Here is a 14,452-nt window from a genome sequence, read left to right as displayed (position 1 = left end):
TGTACAGTCACTTTGGAAAACAGTTAAAACTTCCTCAAAATGTTAAACATAGAGTTACCATATGACCCAATAATCATACTCCTAGGTATATGCCCCACAAAAAATGAAAACATACGTCCACACAAAAATTTGTACATAAATGTTATTTGTACATAAATGTTTTTCAAGGAACACACTGTTATTCATAACAGGTGAAAAGTAGAAACAACCCAAATGTTCATCAACTGATGAGTGGATAAATAAAATGTGGTATATTCATATAATAGAATATTATTTGTCAATAAAAAGGAATAAAATACTGATATGTGCTACAATATGGATGAACTTCATTATGCTACATGAAATAAGTCAGTCAGAAAAAGACCATATATTATACAATTCATTTATATGAAATGTCCAGAATAGGCAAATCTATGGGGACAGAAAGTAGATTAGTGGTTATCTAAGTTCAGGGGAGTGGCAGATGGAGGGTAATAAGGTGTGACTGCTAATGGGTACGGGGCTTCTTTGGAGAATGATGAAAATGTTCTAGAATTACTTATGGATGTAGTTACACAGCTCAGTAAATATAAATATACTAAAAACTATTGAATTATACACTTTAAATGGGTGAACTTTATGGTATCTAAACGATTTCTCACAAAGCTGTTAAATGTCAACATGAATGGGGGAATAGCAATCACATTCACATAAAAAGAAAGAAATTTGCCAATGTTTCCTTTAAGAAATTTTCAGTAACTATATCAATCAATATTTGATTTTTTTTAAGTCTGCACTAAAATTACTCACCCAAACCAGAAGCTGGGTATCCCATTGCTATTACTAAAAATGATGCACTTTGATGCACTTAGTAATATCTGGGAAAAGGAAACACAGGGGTCTCAACTAGGGTTCCCTTCTATGGTCATGCAATTTCTGAAAAAGTAACCACTGAGTCTGAAGTCATCAGGGTGTTAACACTGGGGGTTAGTTTAACACCAAACATCCGGACAGAACATAGGACCATAAGTATTATTGTAAAGACCACATCCTCAGCTCAAAAAAAGAGCAAAAGACATTTCTAATAGAAAGCATACTGAATATTATTCCTTTAGGGACTGAGGTTGATTTGCCTTAAAGTGATATGTCTCCCAATATTGAAACAAAATAGTCATGTCCGAATCCCATTTTCTTTCTCTAGCTAAATCCAGAATGAAGGAAGAAAGGAGGAAAGGAAGGGAGGAAGAGAGAGGGGAAGAGAGGAAGAAAAAAAGGGAGGGGAAGGTAAGAGGGAGAGTAGCAACTGAGAAATACTTTCATGTATCTAAAGTTGTAAAATCAAACAATCAGGGGAAGCATAATCAGAGGTCTGGTCTTTCCAGATGGTGGTATATGTACTCACCAACACCCCCTACCCCCAGTAGCCTCTGTCCCCACTCCTGCCACAGACTCCAGACAGGAGCACAAAAAATTATCCTCCACAAAATGGGGGAGGAACATCCAGTCAGGAGTTTACGAATAAGTAAGGCTCCCTCTTACATGGCTCCTTGCCCGTGACTTATATTGGTCTTTACATAACCCAAATAGATAACTAGAAAGAAGTATGGTTGGTGAACAATTGTTAGAACATTTTTTTAAAGCTCTAAATTAAGTCTTAACAGAGCTTCCATTCATGGATATGGAAGATAATATTGGTGAGTTGAAAACTAGAATTCTCAATCTCTGCTGAGACATTTTAAAGTCTCTTCTTATGTACTATGTTCTGAGGGCAACAAGGTCCCCTTGCTCCCATGTTCCCTCAGCAGTCCTAGCCAAGGAAAGCATACCCACTGGTAATGAGCTGTTCTCACTTAACTTGTGTTTCATTTCCTAATGCTCGACCTTGAAACGTGAAAGAAAGATAAGGAAACCACATCCTTTGTACTGTCAATATATAGACAGAGTCAGTCAAAAACTGAAAACAGATTTTCACATTGATTGATGTGGAACACCAGTCACAATGAGGAACTCCGGTACCTTTCGGACATCCTTTCTCTCGATTGTCATTTTTCTCCTGCTAATTCCTGAAGGTAAGACTGATTCTTGTCATTTACATTACAACCAATAAGCAAAATGGAGCAGACTTTCAGTGAGCTTTTGGCAATAGCTAAGTGTACTAAGAGGAGATTTTTCCCTCCAAGCCTTAACATTCTTTCTTGGACTCTACATATGTCTTTATTTTAAAGGGAAAAAACATCATTCTTTCTTCTTTATAATTTCTTCACAAAAGATCATAGAACTGCCACTGCTTATTGCTGCCAATTTGTAGCTTGACAATTGCCAAAAAGGACAATGTGAAAGCAAATAAACCAAAAACTCTTGAGTTAGAAAAATAAATAGTACCTTTCTGGAAAGGAAGACTCATGCCTCAGCCTGTTGCTGCAGAAAATACATAGATGGTTTTAATGACAATTAAAACTGACCTAAACACCCATAATAAATCAGGAATCTTCCCTCCTCCCTTCCCCTACTTCATTGGGAAAAGGGCTTAGATTAAACCATATGGTTCGGTCTGGAGATTAAAGGGGAGTCTCAGGTGCAATAGGTATTATTCTCTCAACTTATGAATGAAGAGAGAGAATGCAAATTTCAATAAACAGAAGTCTCACAATGACTAAAGAACTTATGGGCAAGGTCATATCTAAAAGGTGCTAATATCAGTGTAAACTGTGTGTTTTTTCAAGGACTTGGGGTGAAAATGGCAGTTTTCAGGCTTGGGAATGTCTCCACATGAACTCTTTGGAAGTGCTATTTTGTATTAAGCTAATTCTTTAGTGTACTAAGTAGTAACCAACATGCCTGGTTTTGTGTAAGCTACATGTACATCAGTTTGAAATATCGTAAAACTCACGCCGTTATCCCTAGAAGGGTAATAGGCCCTGGAAAAGCTATACTTTTCCTTAAAAATCTTCTAGAAAGTGAGGACTGCTCTAGGGCTAGGCCAAACTGGACTGACAAGTGTGGAGCAGCCATGGGTTTTCCCCAGGGTCTGTCAGCTTTTGCAGGTGGAAGAGGTGGGCAGGGATGGACGTGACAACCTGTCTTGCCAGAAAATCCCACGGAAATCCTCTGGTTCATCTTGCACCTAAAAGTAAGGGGGGAAAATTAAAAAGCACAAGGTTGCAGAACATTTGGGACAAAAGGCTGGGCATAGTATCAGTATGGCCTACTGTGACTCTGTTCAGGCATGTTCTCAAGCAAATTCTCCACATGGTGACAACAGAGCAGATGAAATTCCCGTCAGATCTTTTCTTCAAAGGGAAAAACAAAACCAACTTTCTCTGCTCCACTTTGTTTCTTGTGGTCAGAGAGATCAAGGTGGGCCCATACAAGGAGCGGACACACAGCAAAGCAAGACTTACTGATCTGGACTCAACCCTCCCACACATTAGACTATTCTGGGGGGCTTTTAAATAATACTGACACCCCAGCCCCAGCCCCAGCCCCAGTAATTCCAATTTATCTTGATTCTGGGTAGGGACCAAGAATTGCTAATTTTTAGAAGCTTTCTCACCTGCTCTAAACCCTACCCTTCGGCCCAATCAGGAGTTACTGCTTGTGGGAGATGTGAGCTTTTTTCTGAGGTGGTATATGTGCTCACCAAACACAGGACACTGCAAGGGGAGTATGCTATTGAGTTTATGATTTCTGCAGTCCAGAAGTTCCAAAGATGCACATTTGGAATCTATCTATATGTGATACATCCCAGGAAATACTGAGATGTGGGTGAAGTTCTCTTGGTTCCTTATCCTTGTGTTTCTAGAGCTTAGAATTTCCTCTTCCCAACTCCCTTCTGGAAATTAGAGCCTTTATTGTCACTCTCTTTTCTTTCCTCTCACTCTCATTTTTCACACCTTGTTGTGAATTCGGCAAGGAGTTATATTTAATAATAAAGTAATAGGCACTATGTCCTATTTAAGGAATCATGAGTCCCTGTCAAACTTGCTTTACCCCAACCAGGAGTTAAGCCCAGACTTTACCCCAACCAGGAGTTATGCTTTACCCCAACCAGGAGTTAAGCCCAGACTCAGCGCCAGAAAATCAGACCAATGATAAGCAGTATCCACAGGCTTTTTCTGTAGGTCCCCCAGGAGAAATATTTCAGGCGAATCCAAGAACATCAGGTGTAGGAAGGTGAAGAACTGAGAGTATATCACAAGGGAACCAGATCTTCCTAACAAAAGTACATGATTTGCTTTGTGTGTAGGTCTCCTTGTTCTCTAATAATGAATCTGTTCCTGGTCAATCATCAAAGAAATTGGCTAAGGCAGAATTCTCTCCTTATACCTAGCATTATCCCTCCTCCCTTCCCCTACTTCATTGGGCAAAGGGCTTGGATTAAACCATGTGGTTCAGTCTGGAGATTAAAGAGGAGCCTCAGGTGCAATAGATATTATTCTCTCAGCTTATGAATGAGGACAGAGAGTGCAGATTTCAGTAAACAGAAGTCTCACAATGACTAAAGAACTCTGGGCAAGATCATACCTAAAAGGTGCTAATATCAGTGTGTCAGCTGTGTGTTTTTTCAAGGACTTGGGCTGAAAGGGGCAGTTCTCGGGCTTCTAAAAGCCTCTCTCCTTCCCCAGATTAATACTCAGCCTGAACAGGGGAGGATTGGGAGGGCACTCAAGGTGGTCATCAGCACTAGCATCTCCTGCAGCAACTGCCATCTGTGTAGACCTATGCACAGCTGTCTGCCCTTTGCAAGCCCTGAGGCCTGAGGTCAGTGGTTGTAAGAGATTCCCAGACTGATGATCCCTGGAACTGCCAACCACACAGCTCCTGAAAGGATAGGACCCTCTCAGAGAGTCCAATAGGAATGGGATTTACTTTCAGATATCTGAACATCTACATGGGGGTTGGGGGCAAGAGTGCTGTCATCTGCACATCCTCTCTGAGCAGAACAAGCATGTCTGGTCCTGGAAGCACCGCTTTAGGTAGAGCCTTCTAGTGTGGACACTGATATGATTTGCCTTTTTCTTTTAAACAGATTTCTGTGTAGAAATTATAGGCGGAAAAGAAGTGATTCCTCATTCAAGACCCTACATGGTACTACTTAAAGGAGACAAAATCTGTGGTGGGGCTTTGATTGCAAAAAACTGGGTATTGACTGCAGCTCATTGTGTCACGTAAGTGCTTGGATTTAAAAAAAAAATTGTGGGTAGTTCTATTTGGGTGAATATTAATAGAAAAAACAACAACAACAAAAAGTAAATCTCACTAAAGTCACAGGAGGCTCACATGACTTATGTCTCTGGAAACTTGCTTTACCCCATTCAGGTGTTAAGCCCACACTCGGCCCCAGAAAATCAGACCAATGATGAGCAGCATCCACAAGCTCTTTCTGTAGGTCCCCTCAGAGCCACCTGGTCCGAATGCTGAAAGGCTTTGCTTCTGGTGTTGACTTCATGACTGTTAGAGTTAGCCAAGTTCCCAATTCCCTCAGGGGCTTGAGCACAGCAATCAAGTAGAAAAAGCTTGTTTCAAATGCCTTCCTTTTTCCTTTGGTGAACATTTCTTACCCCCTGTTGACCACCACCTTTAAACCTCTTCCAGGCTTGGTCTTTTCTCCATTCCTTAAATCAAGCCTCTAAACCTGGGCTGTGCTATATGATTGCCACTATCATATTGGCTGTGTCACTTACATTGGCTATCTAAATTTAAATTTAAATTACAAATTTATTTCCTCAGTCACACTAGCCACATTTCACATCCTCAGTAACCATATGGAACTACTGGTTACCATATCAGACAGTGCAGATTTACAGAACATTTCATTATCAAACTGTTCTACTAAAAGCACTATTCTAATGTCTTAAGTGAGATTCGTATCAGCTGGTGTGATGGAAAAATGACAGAGTAAATATCTGGTTGGTGTGCTTTATACTAGCTTGTAAATGATAATAGCCTTGATCATTAATACATCAGAGCATTTTGATTTTATTAATCAAAATGAACCTTGAGCACAGAGTAAGAAAAGAATCCTGGCTTCCTCCTTCAGACCCCTTACCCCCCAATGTACACACACTAAACATCATGCAAATAGGGTCCTCCACTGGACAATCCATGTCTGAAAGTTTTTCCATGTAAAATAAATTTGTTGCTGTCTTACAGAGACCCCTTCCATTAATTACTCTACAACTATCGAGTCGCTTTTGCTTTTGTCTCTAAACTGCTGAGACCTTTGTTTTCCAGTAATCTGCAGCCTGATTCTCTATCACAGCTAATGGAGGGTTGGGGTGAGTGCAGCACTAAAACCCCAAGACTTGGCTTAGCTGCCATGAAATTCTTATTATTTGTTTTCAATGAACCTAGCCTAGCTTGTTATAAATAAGTTGGTGATTGTGGTGATGATGATGATGATGATAAATTCATAAACATCTTACTTTTTATTCCTTAAAGTACACATTTTTTTCTGAGCCACAAATAAGTATTTCCACGGCAAGCATCCTTATAAATGGGACAGTGAACCTGATTCGCAATATTATGCTCAGCTCCTGATTAAAAGAATAAACGCAGTTAACCGTGTTGTATCTGTTTTCAGGAACAGACACACCAAGATCATTCTTGGAGCTCACTCAATATCCAAGCATGAGCCAGAAAAACAGATAATGTCCATTAAGAAAGAGGTTTTCTATCCATGCTATGACAGTTACACACATGAGGGTGATCTCAAACTTCTACAGGTACGTACCTTTGATTGTACCTTTGATTGATTTAAAAGTCATAGAAGCTCCTATAATCTGGTCAACTACATGGCAACCTTTCCTTGGTGCCCTTATAGCTACAGACTGTACCTACATAAGGGGGTCCCTGAGGGTTGGACTAGAATTTATGAATATTTTAATTATCTCATCAACTCTTTATGCTTGTCTTCCCACAGCTGGTTGAAAAAGCAACAATTAATAAAAATGTGGCTATCCTTCCTCTCCCTAAAAAGGGGGATGATGTAAAACCAAAAACGAAGTGTCAAGTTGCAGGATGGGGGTTAACTAAAAATAATAAATCAACTCAGTCCGATATTCTGAGAGAAGTCAATGTCACCATCATAGACAGAAAAACCTGCAATGACGAAAAGCACTATAATTATAATCCCGTGATTGGACTGAATATGATTTGTGCTGGAAACAGCACCGGTGGAAGAGACTCTTGCAATGTAAGTAAAATAAGATCTCACGTTTTAGCTATTGGATTAAGTCATGCAGACAGAAAAAACACAATGTCAGGCTTAGTCTTCTCATTGCATTGGCTTCTATAGAGTCCTAGTGCTTTTTGAAAAATATTTGATAAAACCCCAGTCAAATAAATTAATATTCTCAACTCAAAGTGAGTTGTTCATCAAAAATAACTTTACTGCTAGTACATGGGTTAACCTATTATATCTTCTTGACTTCATATCAAAAACCACTGAGAAGCAATGTTTTATGTTCGCATTCTCCATATTAACTTATGTAGATTTAATTTTAAAACTATGTAACAATCAGGAGAGCTGAAGTCAGGACTCCTCTAGGGCCTTCCGTACACTTTTCCCCATCTCAGCACTCCCCAAAAATTCCTCTGCCATTTAAATAGGCAAGTCTGAAATGCCTGTCATTCCCAAGTCTGACTGAGGATCTCAGGCTAGACTCCAGAGTTTCCTAGAGCCAAGCTCAATCCCCAGGAACCAACATCGAAATATGACCCAAACCAGAGAATATCTAGACCAGATATTCTCCAGACCAGAGTCCCAGAGAAGGGATGGGACAGGGCCCTGCCTGAGGATATAAGTAAAAGAAACACTTTACAGATTTTTAAGCTCTGAGTGTTGGCTTGTCATTTCTCACCTTTTCCAAAGACCCTATAGAGCTCCTCTGAAGAGAGGGAGTATGCATGGTTTGGGAGTTATCAGACACTGAGAGATTCAGAGATTTCTTCCCTTCCCAGGTACTTATCTAAATACCAGCTGAATCAGAATGGCTTGCCTTCACGATCAAGGCTAGGCAAATCTCAGAAAAGACAGCATTTGTCTTCAGCACCCCTCCACTTTTCTCTCCTTTGCCCTCCTCACCCCTCCCGCTCTTTTCACCCACCATACGGGGCATCCAGAAACCCTGAATCTGCATGCTTTCGGAACCCACATGCAACATCCTTAGACCATGACACCATCACGAGATGCCTGTCCCCCTTCCACCAGCCACCCTCTACCATCAAAACTTAACAATTATTTTCCAGTTCTCTCAATGATTGTTGATGAATTAGACCTAAAGGACTCATTCTGAAAATTGTAGGCACTATATTAGGCAGGAGAAATATACTTGCCCAGGGAGGACCTCAGTGTCTCACGTGGTTCTTTACGTCGTACACTCATAAGGCCAATTTTTGCCTGGAAAGGGCAGGTCATCCATGCCTTCACTTTGCTGGAATGGAGTTGAGCCCTCAGAGCCTTGCATTTGCAGAACTCTATGTACAAGCCTGAATGGCCCTCCATTTAGAACCATCAGTCTTCCATAAAGCCATAGCAGTGAACTGGCCAATCCAGACTCTAGACCTCGAATATGTTAAAATATGCTGATTCTAGAATTCAATGAGAGAATACAAGGTCATCCGTTGGGTGACACAATCAGGAAGAATAAAATCGACTTACATACAGCTAACTGAAGCCTCTCTACTGTGGAATTTAATTTTGAAGTATAATAACTGATTTCTGGGAGCTTCCATCTAGCATCAGATGCTCAAAGGAGACTTGGGGAGAATTTTTTGTCTATTTGAAAGGGTGAAAGGAAAAACTGCTTTGGTTTTGGTTTTGGGGGAAGATAATTATCTACTGGAGGAACTAGAAAACATAGTTTTTGTTCTTTGCCCCAACCAAGTCCCATCTGCATTTGACTATTTTACCACTTGTGTTATTAAGCATTTTGAGAAAATGACAAAAGAGCTTCCTTTCTAATGCAGAGAATCAGTCTCAAATTAGTGGATAACATAAACAATAATACAAGTTTCAATTTTCACTGGATCATAAATAAATTGACTAAGCCAATTCAAAAATATTAAAATATTCTCAGCATTTGTGGTTTTTCAAGCACTAATTTCAATTTAGTGAAAGTTGGTCTTAACTCCACATTAAATGGAATTTCTTTCATTCAGCTATGGTCATGTCCGATACTCATTTCCACCACTCCTTTTGTCTTCTCCCAGGGAGATTCTGGAGGCCCTCTGATATGTGATGGTACTTTCAGAGGCATCACTTCCTTTGGCATTTTAGGAAAATGTGGAGACCCTCAAAAACCTGGCGTCTACGTACTTCTCTCAGAGAAATACCTCAAATGGATAAGAAAGACCATGAAGGGGGCAGTTTAGATAATAGTGTTTCATTTGATTTGCTGTCATTTTTTAATCCTGTCATAAATAAAATCAATTTGTATAATTGTACTCATTTCTCTTTTATAACTTTAGTGGCCAGATTTCCATCAGCAAAGTGAGGCAGAGTAATATAGTGACCTCAGGGATAATGCAAGGGAGAGATTAGGGGACCAGTGTCACCAATGTCATCCATGTATAAAATGAGATGCAAAATTTGCTTGAATTATTCACTTCACTGTCTCAATGGAATCCAGCAGGAGTGACACTAAAATCTGTCTAGTAACAAGTACAGTAAAGGGCTCAGCAGTTCTGCAGGAAACAGAAACAGCCAGTCTGGAGCATTTGGGTTAAAAGGAAATGAGTTTTCCCTTCAAAGGCCATGACTCTACATCAACACCTGCTATTCAGATTTATATGAAAAACCTGAGTCTATGAGAGAAATAGAAACAGGAAATGCTTTACAATATTTTCCAAAGGCAGATAAGAAATAGAAATTAAAATTCTAGGGGATACAAATGAAGCACTTTGTCAGCCAAGAAGAGCATACAATAGAAAGTTGGCCTCTTTTCTCAGTAGTTTGCATTTAAGCTTAGGATTATCTAGGTGATTTCTTGGTTCTCCTTGTCCTTGAGCCTGGGTAGGTCCAATCAACATGGTGGTTACAGTGGTTTCCATCCCATAGTAGGGAATGAGTGTTGGATTGCAGACCAAAAGTTACCTTTGGAAAAAGCCCCATGAAGTTTATTCAGCATATTGAATTTATTGGACAGTCATTAGCCTGGTAGCTCCTGCAAGATGTGACTATATGAACAAATTTCTTTGAGTTCCATCAGTTCCTTTAGGAATATAAATTTTATGTGTGTGTGTGTACACACACACACCAGATACATATACATATACATATACATATACATATACATATACATATACATATACATATACATACATATGAGGTCTGACATTTACGTTCACCAACCTGCTACAACGATGTTGCTAATCTTCTTTTGATATCAGATAGATTATTCATTGTGAATTTGTACCTACTAAACAAACAATTAATCGAGTTTACTATTTGGAAGTGCTGAAAAGGCTGCATGAAAAAGTTAGACGACCTGAACTTTTCACCAGCAATTCATGGCTCTTGCATCACGACAATGTACCAGCTCACACGACACTATCTGTAAGGGAGTTTTTAGCCAGTAAACAACTGTATTGGAACACCCTCCCTACTCACCTGATCAGACCCCCAATTATTTCTTTTTTTACCCAAAGATAAAGGGAGAAAGGGAGAAAGGGAGACATTTTGATGACATTCAGGACATCAAGAGTAATACAACGACAGAACTGATGGCCACTCCAGAGTTCCAAAATTGCTTTGAAGGATGGACTAGGCACCGGCGTTGGTGCATAGCTTCACAAGGGGAGTACTTCAAAGGTGACCATAATGATATTCAGCAATGAGGTATGTAGCACTTTTTCTAGGATGAAGTTGCGAACTTGTCAGGCCGCGTGTGTGTATATGTGTGTGTGTATGTGTGTGTGTGTGAGTGTGTGTGTGTGTGTGTGTGTGTGTATCTGAACCAAGAATATACAGCAACACTAAGAGATAGCCTCTTAAAACAAAACAAAACAAAATAAAAAGGACCATAATTTAAAAACTGACCAAAATACTAGTACATTGGTTTTCAACCATGGCTGCTCATTAGACTCACCAGGCTCTTTAAAATTATCAATGCCCAAGCCCTACTCCTAGACAATTTTATTTAATTTGTATTCAGTGGGACCCAGGATATAGTATTCTTTACACAATCTCCCCAATAATTCTACATGCAGCTAGGGATGAGAACCGCTATACTAGAAAGTGAGGCCTGGTATCTAAAAGAGGCTCTTTTATCTAAAAGAGAGGCTCTAAGAGTCACTAGGATGATATTTTATGTGCACACTCTAATCCCTAATTCCTATTTAAGATTTTAATAATAATAAAAGGATGGAATATTCCCTACTGGCAACATTTATTACAGATTTTGAAGTCCACTTATAAAGTAGTTTGGAACCATTGTTCATTGCTGGTGAAAATGTAAATTGGTGCAACTTCTTAGGAAAAATGACAGTGTCTATTAAAACTAAATGTACAGATATTCTATGACCAAACAATTCTATTCCTGGATGTACACCAAACAGAAATGAGTGCTTTTTTTCACCAAAGATGTGTTCAAGAGTGTACATGGGAGCTTTATTCTTCAAAATCAAAATTGAAAATAACTCAAATATCCATCCACAATAAAATGGATAAACAATTGTACATTTATACAATAGAATATTATACAGCAATGAAAAAGAATAAACTACATGCAACAACATGAATTAATTTTACAAACTTAATGTTGAATGAAAGAAGTCAGACAAAAAAGAATTTTTGCTGTATGATTCCATTTATCTGATGGCTTACATAAGGCAAAACTAATCCATGGTGATAAAGGTCATAATGATGGAAAGATGTTGACTAGGAGTGGGCACAGGAATCTTTTAGGGTACAAGAAATGTTCATATCTTCATCTAGACAGTGGTTCCACAGTTATCTATTCCTAAATTAAAAACTTATCAAAGCTATAAACTTAAGATGTGTGTACTTTACTCTGTGAATTAAAATAAAAAATTTCAATTACAAAATTTAAAAATCAGGTGTAGCAAAGACTTCTGTTTTATGCATTATCTACAAGTTCACTTATTCTCTTTATTAAAAGCATATCCTAGACTTTCCACCAAAACTAATACCAGGTAAAAGATATACTGCGGGCCGGCCCGGTGGCTCATGCGGTTAGAGCTCCATGCTCCTAACTCCAAAGGCTGCCGGTTCAATTCCCACATGAGCCAGTGGGCTCTCAACCACAAGGCTGCCAGTTCTATTCCTCGACTCCCGCAAGGGATGGTGGGCAGCGCCCCCTGCAACTAAGATTGAACACAGCACCTTGAGCTGAACTGCTGCTGAGCTCCCGGATGGCTCAATTGGTTGGAGCGTGTCCTCTCAACCACAGGTTGCCGGTTTCTACTCCTGCAAGGGATGGTGGGCTGTGCCCCCTGCAACTAGCAACGGCAACTGGACCTGGAGCTGAGCTGCGTCCTCCACAACTAAGACTGAAAGGACAACAACTTGACTTGGAAAAAGGTCCTGAAGTAGACACTGTTTCTCAGTAAAGTCCTGTTCCCCTTCCCCAATAAAATCTTTAAAAAAAAAAAAGATATATTGCTATTTGTCTTCAAAGAAAGCACCTGGTTTGCACACCAGTATTAGCTGAGAGAAGTGGTCTTTGGTCGTGACAGTGTCACGAGACTGTTACAACAGAAGCACCCAGATCAGAATAGTGGGAGACACTAGAAATTGTCTAATCATTTTGCTCATTTCCCTGCTACACACTTTCCTACAATTTATTCCTGGCTAATTAAGAAGATCAAATAAAAACTATTATCTTAAAGAAGAGTGTATATTGCAGAAGAGTATCAATCACATTTGCAATTTTTGGTGGCCTAAAATATTCAAGGCAAGAATTACTAGCACAACCAAGCAGATTTTCTGAATTAGAAAAACAGGAAAAAGAAAATAACATATTGACAAATTAATACTAATTTGGCAGGCGAGTCCTCACACCCCTTGTATATAATATTCCAATTTTCAATTATCAAGATTTTTGTTTTGTTTTATGAAGGGGGTTAGAGGGGAAGGGGGAAGGGCATGGGGATATATTGGCAAAAAATGTTTTATGACAAAGCAAACCAATCAATCAATATTTGTTATCTGACAGAAGCAAAACATTCTAAGAAGCACTAAAAAGTATAATATGTACTCCCTTGATTCCTCAATTTAATCATCCAGGAAAGAAAAATGTTACAACTAAAATAAACAGATTCACATAGTAATAAAAAAAATTTTTAAACAACTAAAATAGTTTATTAATACCAAATAGGTGATATAGACTAATGCCAAGAATTCAAACCCAGGTAACATCATTTCAGAACCAAAGAGAGGAGCAGAAATTCCAGACTAGAAGAAAAGCTCCAACAAAGGCACCAAGAGTAGAAAATCACAAACTTAGCCCAGGGTTATTGTAGGAGATAAGTGAAAATTAACATTAAAAAGATAGAACAATGGATGATCAAGCTGGAAGAAACCTTAGCAGTTATTAAATCCAAATTCCTAATTTTGCAAATGTTGTGACACACCCAAGGTCAATTACGGCAGAGCCAAGGCAAGAACAGGTCCCCGAACTTCAGCTTCTGGGCTCAAGACTCCAAGGTTTAGGTATTAGGGAGTCATTGAGAGTTTATAAGCAGGGAACAGAGAGGGTCAGCACAGTACTTTCAGAAATTTAACCTAACAGTGGTGTGGGGACCCATGAAGAATAAAGACAGGAAAACCAGTTAGAAAGCAATTAAAGCAGACTGGTCATCAGGTATTCAGGACGTGACTAGGGTGAAACAGAAGAAAAGAGAACCTGGGGTAATCTAGGGGAGCATGGAACACAATGATCAGGAGACTCCCAAGTGAAGGGATGACCAGGATAAGGATAAGACCGTGAAGGGCGAAGGGAATCCTACAGAGGAACTCATTTTGAGAGGAAATAATATGCATGCTTAACATACTGTTTAGCATATAGTAAGATTTTTACCAATATCTGTCAAGTGAACACATTGTGTTTTTAATGTATTGAGTGTGAGTTAAAGACAGGAAAGGATCTCAAAAAGAAAATATCCAGAGACAGAAGTATGAGGCTGGAGCTTGAGAGAAAACTCAAGTGGAAAAGAAGTATTTCAAAATATTTGCTATAGATTTTATTCTGAGTAGAGTAATGAAAATGCATATCTAATAAGGAAGAGATAGAAAAGAAGAAAAATGAAGAGCAGAAGGAGGGCAAAAGTGGAGAGAGAAGAATGGAGGGTCAAAGACAATGGCTGGGAAATGCAATAGGAGGAAAACAAATACAGCAACCTAAGAAAGAAGGTCAGGAGAACAGGCATTCACTTCAGGAAAAGCACTTCATCTTGTTTGATCCTCTTGACAATGCCATGCAGAAGACAAGACCAATATCATCATTCGCAC

General features: G+C 39.2%; 1 protein-coding gene across 1 annotated transcript; it reads left to right on the top strand.

Moving 5' to 3' along the window:
• Window positions 1–1,978: 1,978 nt before the first annotated feature.
• Window positions 1,979–9,354, top strand: GZMA (granzyme A; the record flags this gene model as incomplete). The annotated part of the gene is made up of 5 exons (XM_081053622.1): window positions 1,979–2,048; window positions 5,009–5,147; window positions 6,563–6,704; window positions 6,902–7,174; window positions 9,193–9,354. The coding sequence occupies 5 exons, from the start codon at window positions 1,979–1,981 to the stop codon at window positions 9,352–9,354; spliced, it is 786 nt and encodes a 261-aa protein (XP_080909748.1).
• Window positions 9,355–14,452: the final 5,098 nt, after the last annotated feature.

The sequence above is a fragment of the Rhinolophus hipposideros genome (assembly GCF_964194185.1).
Source record: "Rhinolophus hipposideros genome assembly, chromosome: 7".
NCBI classification, from domain to species: domain Eukaryota; kingdom Metazoa; phylum Chordata; class Mammalia; order Chiroptera; family Rhinolophidae; genus Rhinolophus; species Rhinolophus hipposideros.
This window is presented reverse-complemented; position numbering and strand designations above follow the sequence as displayed.